Here is a 12,378-nt window from a genome sequence, read left to right as displayed (position 1 = left end):
TATCATAATTTGGTGAACGGATGTTGTTCTGCTTTCCTGCCCTTAACTCATAACCGAGCTTACAGAACCTCTCTGGAATGCACTTCTGAGTTTAAAGAAGACATTTATTGTTATTAATTCTCCACAACAAGGTTCTTGAGAGACGAAATTAGTAGATTGGAAGCACACGTTCAAAAGTAGTTGCAGCAGTGAAAGCAAAATATATCAAAGTACTTCTCAGTTGCAATGTACACAGCAAATAGATGTGATTATATTATAGCATAACTTCAAAGCAAAGCATAAAAGTCAAAATTCATCACGGTATGGGCTAGGCTGTAGGGCCTATATTAAGCTTCATCTTTCTGGGGTCTGCAAGTTGATGACTCCGGTAAACTGCGAGAAAGAGATTTTCTACCCAAACGGGAGACAGGCAACTGAAGTCTCCGTTCCAGTCTGAAGTCAAGCAGATTCAATCTACCTCTGCTGTAGCCCAGAGTCATACTTAAAAGCAAACTCAGTGTGAGAACCAGAGAAACCTGGAGAGTGGCCAATTCTCTCAAGCTCCTCGTTTTCAGACTGAATTGCGAGGTAAACACAAAATCTACGTGCTCTTATCAGCTAAGGTCTGGTGTGAAGAAAACAGCTTGGTCCATCTTGTGGAAAAACACAGCTCATCTGCAATGTCTAACCCCACGTTAAAGCCAATAGGCAGCTAACCTAAATATCAAATGTAATGTCTAATGTCATGTCAAAGCCAATAGGCAGCTAAACTGAATACAGAATGTAATGGCTAATGCCATGTCAAAGCCAATAGGCAGCTAAACTGAACAAAACATATAATGTGCTACTGGTGAACATTGAGCAACTAATATGCGCAATGGTGAAACACAAAGTCATTGGTGAAACACAATTAATAGTATCACAGATGTTCGCCTCCGCAGCAGTACATTGGCAGCTGTCACCATGGCGGTTAGCGGAATTTACCGACAATTTCACGATGAGGGCCTCAATGTCCAAAGGGAGTGCTTTAATCTTGCAGTAAAACAAACTATTACACAACACAATGAGATTATAATTCACTTGACTCTAATAGTGAAGCACTGCACCCCCCTCTTTAGCTAAGTTCCTCTTCCTACATTAATTTTCTGGCTCTACAGGTTCTCAGCAGTATACGAAGAAGATGAGGATGAGGCACAGGTGCAAATAACTGGAAAGAGTCTCACTCAGTGGAAAAGCCTAATTCAATGTCCTTTACAGCCCTTGCTTAACAGGTATTAAGCTGTGTGGAGGTTTTGCCCAGGGGAATAAGTCTCCTCATGTAGGTTAAGCCCCATGTTATTCTGCCCTTTGTTCTGTTGCAATTAAGGCTGTATGGCAGGTGTGTCTGTGCGGCAGGGTGAATATCTAACAGGTGTGGCCTTAAAACATATACACAAACCACCATTTATAAACACCTAAAGATGGGGCAAAAAACAAGAGAGATTTACTTTTCTGTGGACCTCTTAACTATGTGACATGTACCCCCACACACACACAACACCCCCACCCCCCTCCCCTGTCAGACCACCACTTACCTGTGTGCAGGGGGTCCTCCGGCAAGAGATGGGACGGGGCACTGCTGCCACCAGCAGTGTCCCCCAGCAGAACACCACCAGGCAGTATTATTTCTCATAATACAGCTGGCGGTGGTCTACTGGCGTCGACACTCTTTTGGCAGCCATCGCCGCTGCAGTAGGTGGTTTTTACCACCAGTATCATAATGAGGGCCTATATCCTTTAGAGGCTGAGCCCTCGGAGATGCTGGGTTTCTTTTGCCCTTATCTTCCCTTCTGCATTTTCTCTTTTCCAGCTTCTTTCCTTTCAACCAACTGAATATGTTATCTACCAAGTATGCACATCCCATGTGTTATGCTCTACTTTAAACTAAGAGGAAACAATGCCAAAGAATGTAGAACTCTCAGTCTGAATAATTAATTTATTAAGACACTTGCCAGATATCAAATAAAAGCACACAAAAATATGAACATGAGCGTTTAACTTGAATGCAGTGACCCACGTGTAGATGCCAAAATACTCACAGCAGTTAAACAATGACAGACAGAAAATGTTTAATACATCGACAATGAATATATATATATATATATACATACACACACACATGCAGTCAGGTTAAATACTTAAGAATTAAAATGCGTCATGTGGGGGTTGAATTCTTCATCCTTGCCAGGATCAAGCTGAGGAACCCTGGACGGCTGAGACAGGAGGTATTCCCAACATTAGAGTTTTTCCTGAACCGTGCGTCCACGTTCAGGTGAGCTCCTTCTACCTCAGTGCCAAGTTTGCCCACCTTATATACCTCAAACAAACTCAAGAGGAAGATTCTGGCAATCTCCCCCCCTTTCGGTTATGACATTCAAGTGGTGGCTGTACTCGGTCTGCGTCGTAAACACTCAAAAGGAATGAGCCCTGCCCCAGTGCGCATTCCAGAGACAGAGGAGCTGTACTTTTCCTTGATGAAAACATTCCCAGGCTGAGATTCTCTCTTATCACGTCCACCTTTCACATCCCCGTGTTTTGTTCCAATACGGTGTAACCCTGTGTTGGTGAGAAAAGCGCAAACAAGTTCTATGTGGAAAACACGCTCGGTGTGGAAAAACCCTGCACCGCCACTGTGACGGCAACTGAAGCTAAGCACAAAATGGAGTCAGTGGTCAAAATAGTCGGTTGTCAAATACAGATAACATTACACCATGACATATCTTGTATGAATGCTCTGAGTTTAGAATTTCCTGAGTGGAAAGCGTTGAAAATCTCAAATTCATTAAAAGCACAGAGGCAAGCATTATGAATTACTTTACTTTCTTTGTCTGTAGAGTAGTCAAGTTAAATGCAGTTACCAAAAGACTGCAGTTCCCAGCGGCCATTGGAATTCATGACTACAAAAGTCTAAACCAGATGGGCTCTCATTGACTCTCTTGATGCAACCCGTCTTCTTGTCTGACGATGCCATTGGTAAAAAAATGGAGAAAAGTCAGTAAGGTAAAGAGCATTAATCAATGGAAACATCAGAGTGAACCAATAGTGAAGTCGACTCTGGACAGTTCATGATGATGGGTGACAAGCACTGGAACAAGAAGAGAAAAGAAGTCTGGCAAGGGTGGCAGATAACACAAAAAATGAAGTCATGGCATACCCATACTGCACCTAACCCCAGATGTGGCGACTGAATGTTTTGGAGCTCACCTCTTGGGAGTCCAGCTGCTATCAACTGCCACTAAATCCAGAATTTAAGCAGAAATACATCCTAGTAGAAGAAGCACTCAATACCCGGTTCCAAATTTCAAGCATAAATCCTATTTTACTATAGAGCTAACATTACTCCAATAAAAGTGCCAGAACTCACAGATGTCTCTTGTATTCAGTCCACCAACATTGAGCAGTACTAGTCCCAAGTGTTCTTTGTTTGTTATTCACATGCAGATCGCACAGGAGAGGCGAACAGCACATTGGAATTCCTAGGACAGAAGAATTCATTGCCAGTCCGCCATTTAGTGAAAAATACTTCTTAATTACAAATCCACTTTTAAAGACACAGCCAAAGTGTTGGCATGAGAACCCCAAACCTTTGGACTGATGCTGCCGGTTTTTTGACTCTGAAGGTGCACTGAGTCCTGCCACTCAGACCTCTGTGACATTGCTTTGATCCCTAACATGTGTGTGTCTAATTGGTTTACCCACAACTGGCATAAGTTAAAATACTCATATATGCCTAGTATATGATACCAGTGGTACCTAGTGCCTGTAAGGTAAGTGCCCCCCGTGGACTCCAGCACTTATTGTACCACCACAAGTGTGACCAAGCAACACATGACTCCCCGCCCACTGCTGCTGGCTGGCAGAGCACTTTCTACTTGTTAACTTGAGTATGCCCTTTAAATTAATGGCAAAGTCCAACACCTTCCTTTTTCTAAAGGTAGGAGGCATTATATTGAAAAGAAGGACATGTGTTTTATTGACTTTACATGTCCTGACACTAAAAACTCCACATTGTTGTTTTTACTGTGGAAAGGCTAGTAGCCCCATTGGCGAGTATGGAGTTAGACTCTAACAACTCAGAAGTGGTGTCTTCAAAATTATACTACTGAATATGGTACTTGAAGTTCTCAAATAAATCATTGTATGAAACTGACTTGTTGCTCAAGTAGAATTTAATGTACCTTTTGTACAAAAGTTGCCACTTTATTGCCCAAAGTGTTCCTGTTGCCGTTTATGGTTCCACAAAGGCTGCTGTCCTCGAGGTAGCCTTCTGCCCTCCTGGGGAGATGTGAGAACGACTCTCGGGAAGAGGAACAAAGGACCTGCCGAAGGAAGAGGTGCGACTGGCAAGATGGCCAGAGTAGGTGTGCTCCCAAAGGTGAACTTCAGAGGCGAAGCTCATGGAAGGGGCTTCTCTTTTGTTTTAGCATGAACAGATGATGTGGAAAGCATGAGAAAAATATCCTGATGACTTGACCACAAATTTACCTTAATTTGATTACATTAGTATGAATTTCTCATCTCAAATTATTCAACCACATAATTGATGAAAACTCATTTCTCCCTGTTCTATCGCTTGTGTGTACTTGTTAATGATTCCTTTTTATTAGCAAACGAATAATATAAACCATATAAAAAGGACAACAATAACCTGGATTATCAAAAGAATTACATGTACATGAATACACAATAACAAAGCAACATCTAATGCTTTTGTTATTTGTACATTCTTACCTACACAACCATTCATTGTCTTTCCAAATATTCATTGTTTTTAGAGTAGGTGGTACATCAAATATATTTGAGTTCATGATCCACCTGGTGGTAGCAAAAAAAAAGGAGGGAAGGTGAAACCAATAGCAAAGGCCATTAAATGGTCCAGGCCCTTTCACATGAAATTTGCATCATCATTCATCTTATAGTAAATCCTCTGTTACAAAGATAGGTTGACATGTTTCGCCTTTAATCATTTTAGGCCTCTTCAGGATGAACAAAAGACTGGATATCAAAATCTTGTTCACTAATACAGCCTTTATAAGTGGTAAGGTGGCCAGACTGCATTGTATAATAAATCAGACCATATATCATAAAATTAAGCCGCCGTAGTGCGGTTACAACCAAATACAAAGTCACTGGTACATCAACCTCTGGTCTATCCTTGAGGTGTTTTTAAAAGGCCCATTCTTGTGATGCGCGCAAACATGGAAATAATCCAGTGCTCAGACTTTCTGCTATGAATGTGCTTTGACTCACATGGATCGAATGGAGCCAATCCAAAGTCCTCGCCATCGTCCCATTGGTTCTTTTGTTTTAGGAGACAGGCTGGCATCGCGGGCCTAGAGGGAGAAGCTATTGTCAAACCGTGTTTTGAAGGAGAGTGCACCTCTAGGTAGCCACACCTCTGGGCTGTGCTAGGGTGCTCATCACAATGAGAAAAGAGTTCTGCCATGTTTGGAGTGGGCGTCATCAGGCGGAGGGGACCTGGTAGCCCATTGGCTAGTTAGTAGCCACATCCCCCTAGCTTGTAGTGGGCATAGAAGTGGCACCCCTGACACCCATTTCTCAGGTAACATCTGTACTGGAGAGAGGACCAAAGAAAGGCTGCCCTGTTGTCCCTGGACCCAGCAAAAAGAGGCTGCACCAAAGACAGGACTGTGCCTTGGACCTTAAACTAGCAAAGAGAGGGCTCTGCCTGTAGTTGTCTACAAGCCCCTGGCAGAGAAGGTGACACCAAGAGTCAGATGGCTGAAAACCTGTTACAGTTACAGCCGCAGGGAATTAACATACTGCACCATTGAGAGCCCGACACCAACAAGCCTGAACATCACCGGAAGCTGAGGTGCAGGCTGGGAGACCAAGTCCTGACCCTCAAACATTGTGCCTCAGTCTGTTGGACCAGGAAGAGATGTCAGAGTGCAGTTTGGTGGCTCTGTACATAAGTTACTGAAAGTTAAAGGGAACTGTTGAATTTGTTGTAACAGGAGAACAGTAGACCAGTGGCAACTGTTTTTGTGCTGTTTTCCAACTGGAAGTTGCAGGACTTCGACCGCTGAGGTTAAAGTCGCTCCCTCAAGCTCGTGGGCCAAGGGGTTGCCATATGAGGACCCCATAACACTGGCTCAGCCACCTCAGGATCCTTGAGAATCTTCACCGTCTTGCATCTCTTGCATGAGGACCACTCCATTGATTTCAACAGCAGTTCACCGATAGGACCTGGAACTTAAGACTGCTTGAGCCAAGAGGTAACTACTGGACCTGACTGGTCCCCGTGACTGGTTCCCTTTGCATCCTTGAGACTCTTCAGCATCCTGCATCTCTTGCATCAGGACCACTCCATTGATTTCAACAGCAGTTTACTGTTAGGACCTGGAACTTAAGACTGCTTAAACCAAGAGGAAACTACTGGACCTGACTGGTTCCGTATTGGAGTTGGACCACACAAGAGTGCTCTTGTACCTATATTCAAGTTACCTGTTGTGGCTAACCCTAACCATGAGTCACGTAGATTAAAAATATTTAATGCATTAGTGGAAAGCATTGATTTATTAGTTAACATCTCCAGATGTTTGTCATTGAAGTGTCTATTCAAAGATAGAAATACAATCTATTTTATAATTTGATGTTGGATTTTTATTGTGTTTTCTTTTTATTCAACAGTTCTGGTACATCTTCGTGCTTTACACCTGTTCCTTTGATCAAGCCTGACTGCTCCAAGCTACGGCTGCCCAGGACTGAGCTGAGGTTTTACAAACAAACCTGACTTGTCTCGATACGGGATTGTGCCTTCATTTTATGATGAGGTTGCACAACCACACCATATAATAAACCACTTTTCACGCAGAATATCATCCACTCAGGGACTTCATCAGGGCTCATCACTACTAGCAGAAGACGAAGGGTTTCAGTCAGGTACAGGCAAATCACACTGTACATCTCCTCCAATGTGTCCAGTAGTGTTTATAGTGATACAATTATCAGGCTTGTGCTAATTCAGAAGTTTTTATTTCCTATATAGTATTCACAAGCAGTGTGGATCAAAGTAGCTGCTGAAATCTGTTCACTTCCATCTTGAAAGTCCATGGTCCTCCCAACTTAAGTAATGGCCTTATGACTGCAAGCCCCAGCAGTGGTGAGATAATACAGTGCCTCTAATAAAACTGAGGCTTTCCAACACTGAAAAGACACTGGGCACAATGTACACCCACAAAGTAGCATCCTGGGCCCCAGATGGACAACATTAAGTCAAATATCATGTAAAGGTAGAAAAAAGGGGATAGAAAAGATGAATATGCACACATCTGATGCTGAGATATGTGGGGTAAACTATTGATTGTGATGGATTCACTATAAGGACTAAATGACTGATATCGTTGAATAATAAATGTTATGAATCAATGTTTGTTTGCCTTATCTGTGCATATATTTTCTTTTTTAAGTTGTCTTTCAGGGCCAGAAGCAGGCCCTGTGAGCTACACTAGTTTTAGGCAGATGGACTGACGTTATGGCTATAGGAATCCTACCTTAACTTGCAGTAATGCTCCAGTCTTCCTGCTTACAAGAAACCAAAAATGCTTGAACCAGGGGAGTGTTGAGGGTGACTTAAAGAACAGGATTTGAGGTGTTCCAATGTGAACAGAAAAAGACTGAGAAGTCTGTGAATAGAATTACTGAAGATAAACATTTGTTATATACTTCCTGATGAGTTACCTTTGTTATATACTTCCTGAAGACAGCAGCCCGGCCTGATCCATCCTTTTTTCCATAATCTATTCTTGTTTAAATTAAATCGAGTCCGTGTGCATCTACCTAAAACTGTACCTTTAGCACGTGGGTGCTCCGAGACCGCGTTTTCTTCACCAAGTTACTCTGTGTACACTGGTAAATCACCTTTTCTGAAGATAATTAGATGTGACGTGTTCAACATAATTATTAGTTAAATATCCATGTATGCTGAAATATTCTTTGCTAAGTCTCAGAGACAGTAAAGAAGAAATGTTATTTACAACCAGTTAAATATTATGTATTCACATTCCATTATGTTTCCATTTAGTAATTTTAAATCTCTTTACATCCAACAGAAAACAAGCCTTGAATGCATTACATTATGATGATTAATGAAGACAAAACTGCAAATCTGCAATAAACAGTCACCAACAATAAGCTCCGGTATTTAGGAAAACATATATGCAATCAGCAACAGAAGAACCTGCATATAAACTGACAGATCCTTGAAGAAGCAGTCGAGGGCAATTCAGTGGATGTAAGTGTCTGAGCTGTGCGCTTCCATGTCACAAGACTAAGAAATGAACTCTAGAAAATAAAGACAACAACAAATACAAACCACCTCCTGAATAAACTGGTTTCCAACACCAGCTTTGATTGTGGGATCAGTATGAAGTGGTTACAGCAGTTCTTTGTTTTCTAAAGCAATAATAGACCATAATTCACTGCTCTAAGTGTATCGTAAACTCTTTCTGGTCAAACCACAGCAACCAGAGAAAGGCACACCGTAGTGGAGCCAGACAACCGAAGGGTAAAGAAACGAGGAGTTCAGCTATCTACAATACAATGGACTGTCCCAACTTGCGCGTGCCAGATGGAAGATGAATCTTTACCCACAAGCGTACAAAACCATAATTCAATCTAAAGACACAATCGCCTACAAACAAACGTTATACATATTATGAGTGTGGCAAGTATTTAATGGCTATGGCACATTATTGTTAAACCAGAAATCAAATGTGCAAAACGCCACACTTATACAGGACATGTTAGAATAACACAAGTGCTTTATCAGCCATATTGGCCCATCAGGAAACAAAGTCTTGGGATGTAGACAAAGATATACCCAACCCACAGACACCAACCAAGAAAGAAAATAATACACATTTAGTGGGAGCTTTAGTTTCTCATCTCTATTAAAGCGACATCACCGAACACACACAAGAAAAACATTCTAGTACAGTGAATGTGGGAAGAGCTTTAGTCACTTGTCAACCCTGTAGAGGCATCAGCTAACACACATGGGGGAAAAGCCATTCAAGTGCAGTGAATGTGTGAAGAGCTTTAGTCACTTGTCAGTCCTACAAAGACATCAACAAACACACACAAGAGAAAAAACATTCAAGTGCAGTCACTGTGTGAAGAGCTTTATTCAGTTATCACACCTGCAAAAACATCAGCGAACACACACAGGGGAAAAACCATACCATTGCAGTGAATGTGAAAGAAGTTTTATTGACTCATCACAATTAAGGGTTCATCAGCGAAGTCACACAGGAGAAAAGCCATTCAAGTGCAGTGAATGTGTGAAGAGCTTTATTCGGTTATCAGACCTACAAAAACATCAACGAACACACACTGGGGAAAAACCCTACCATTGCAATGAATGTGGAAGTAGTTTTAGTGATTCCTCAAATCTCAGGATTCATCAGCGAACACACACAGGGGAAAAACCTTTTAAATGCACTGAATGTATGAAAAGCTTTAGTCAGTTATCAACCCTACACAACCATCTGCGAACACACACAGGAGAAAAGCCATTCAGTTGCAGTGAATGTGTGAAGAGCTTTAGTCAGTTATCAAACCTAAAAGTGCATGAACGAACACATGGGGATAAAACCATATGATTGTAATTAATGTGGAAGTAGTTTTAGTCACTACTCAACATTAAGGATTCATCAACAAAGACACACAGGAGAAAAAACATTCAAGTGTAATCAATGTGGAAAGAGCTTTAGTGAAACAGCACACCTAAAAGAGCATCAGCGTACACACACAGGGTGGAAAGACCAATTAAGTTCAGTGGATGTGTATAGAGCTTTAGTCAATTATCAAACCTACAAAGACACCGGCAAACACACACAGGGGAAAAACCATACCATTGCAGTGCATGTGGCAGTGGTTTTATTGACTCTTCATGATTAAGGATTAATCAGCGAACTCACACAGAAGAAATGCCATTCAAGTGCATTGAATGTGCAAAGAGCTATAGTCGGTTATCAGACCTACAAAAACAGCAACGAACACACACAGGGGAAAAAAACACTCCATTGCAGTGAATGTGTGAAGTTTTCGTTGGTTATCACAACTACGAAGTCCTCAGCGAACACACACACAGGTGAAAAACCATATGATTGAAATGACTGTGGAAGTAGTTTTAGTTGTTACTCAACCGTAAGTATTCATCTGCGAACGCACACTGGGGAAAAACCATTAAAGTGCTGTGAATGTGGAAAAAGCTCTAGTCGATTAGCAAACCTACAAAGATATCATCAGACACATAATAGGGAAAAACACATCATTGCAGTGAATGTGAAAATAGTTTTAGTGAATCTTCAACATAAAGGATTTACCAGTGAACTCACACTGAAGAGAACCCATTTAAATGCAGTGAATATGTGAAGAGCTTTTTTCAACCCGCACACTTAAAGGAGCATCAGAGAACACACACTAGGGAAAAACAATTTAGGTGCAGTGAATATGTGAAGAGCTTTAGTCAATTATCAGACCTACAAGGACATCAATGAACACACATTGGGGAAAAACCATACCAAGGCAGTGATTGTGGCAGTAGAGTTAGTAATTCCTCAAACCTAATGATGAATCAGAGAAACCACAGAGGGGAAAAGCAATATCACTGCAATGAATGTGAAAGTAGTTTTAGTCACAAGTCAGCATTAAGGATTCATCAGCAAACACACCTGGGACAAAGCCATGAAATTGCATTGAATGTGTGAAGAACTTAGTCAATTATCAGGCTTACAAAGACATCAACAACCACACACAGGGGAAATACATTGTGGTGCGGCGAATGTGTGAAGAACTTTAGTCAATTATCAGACCTACAAAGATATCAGTGAACACACACTGGGGAAAAACCATACCATTGCAAACATTGTGGGAGTTGTTTTAGTGAATCTTCAGAGGATCAAGGAGGGCGTGCACAGCCCACCTCCCTGTAGAGTAGAAAAGAGCCCAGAGGTTGTGGTCCTGCAGAGGTACATGCTCCCTCCCCTAAATAAATGAGTACGGCCCTGGGGATGGGGTTCCTGGGGCTTATAAAGGGCGGTGGAGTGGAGCTGCATGGAACACCTAAAATAAAAAGGAAAAGAATAATGATTGAGAGACGAGGGCTTGGAATCCATGACTGTAGGAGAACTTACCATATTTTTCAGAAACACTCCTAACAGGAGCTCCATGGTCTGGAGTTTAAGGCTCTTATGTGTTTTTTTTCTGATTCTCTTTTGTGAGCTGAAAAATGTTCAAAGAAAGACTTAGATACATTTTGGTTTTATTAAAAAAAATATGTCTTCGGGTCTTTCTTTTAACCAATAGGCCACTTGTTATATTTTGGTGTTGTGACTCTTTAACAACATTATTAGTCTTCCTGAGTGTGACCAGGACATGCTGCACCCTGCGCATGCCAGAAGACCTTGTGTGGCATGGGATTGGCTGCTTGCAACGTGTTGGATGCAGGACCTGTCCATAGGCCAGGCCTGCAGCCCACCTCATGATGTACACGACCAAAGGCGATGTGTGGCGGGGGTTGCTTTTGTGCAAGGGGTTGGATGCAGGGCCTGGCTGCAAAACCTTCAACTTAATGACTGTAATAACTGTGCATGACAGGTGTTGGCTTCCCTCTGGTAGCTGGCCAGCCCTGTGGTAACGCATGTACGAAGGTTGTGTGTGGCAGGGGTTGGCTTTACATATGGTAATAAAATATAAGCCTTTATGTTAAAAAAAAAACTAGAAACTCTCTGAAATAGACAAGGTTAAGGTGATGTTATAGTTATGAGTTATTATACCTTGCTTTACATTTAAAAAATATCTTTGAAATTCACTGAAAAAAGAGTTTAAAGTGGTGTTATAGTTAGGTAAAAATTCCAGTGACAACGTAATGTTTTAAACTCACAAATCACTGAAATTCACCAGTTATAATTATCTCTAGTAACCATAACTCATGCCCTAAAGTAACTTTAACTCACACCCTCACCATGCACAGCCAGTTACCGCACTTATTAAATCACTTATCACATGTTCAATAGCATCATTGATACCGTCACTGCAACATTTGAAATCTCATCATTGATAACAGAACGATGCATGGCGGGCGTGAGTCGCTAATAAGTTATTAAAGCATCATACAGTAACGCAGTGTCATCTACAGACAGCACATTTTCCATTCAAATGACCACTAATCTAGCAGACATACAGCTTTACTGATAAAGGTCTATAGCATAGAAATGATAATGTAAGGAATTAGAGTTTCAGTGAATATCCTTTGTGCATCACCCAGTAAAACTGTCCTGATTTGTTTTGATCATTTTAAAATCTTTGTTCTCATCACACTTCAGAATTGCA

The 12,378-nt window shown here is 41.5% G+C and overlaps 1 protein-coding gene across 2 annotated transcripts in view; it reads left to right on the top strand.

The window, feature by feature from the left end:
• LOC138287238 (zinc finger protein 664-like) overlaps positions 1–11,322 on the top strand; it is a 946,449-nt gene extending 935,127 nt beyond the window's left edge. For both annotated transcript variants that reach the window (XM_069227602.1, XM_069227601.1), the window contains exon 2: positions 8,094–11,322. In XM_069227602.1, the coding sequence (XP_069083703.1) occupies positions 9,039–9,644 (606 nt within the window). In that variant the 5' untranslated portion in view covers positions 8,094–9,038 and the 3' untranslated portion in view covers positions 9,645–11,322. The remainder of the gene's footprint in view (positions 1–8,093) is intronic.
• Positions 11,323–12,378: the final 1,056 nt, after the last annotated feature.

Source organism: Pleurodeles waltl, chromosome 4_1 (genome assembly GCF_031143425.1).
Source record: "Pleurodeles waltl isolate 20211129_DDA chromosome 4_1, aPleWal1.hap1.20221129, whole genome shotgun sequence".
Lineage (NCBI taxonomy): Eukaryota > Metazoa > Chordata > Amphibia > Caudata > Salamandridae > Pleurodeles > Pleurodeles waltl.
This window is presented reverse-complemented; position numbering and strand designations above follow the sequence as displayed.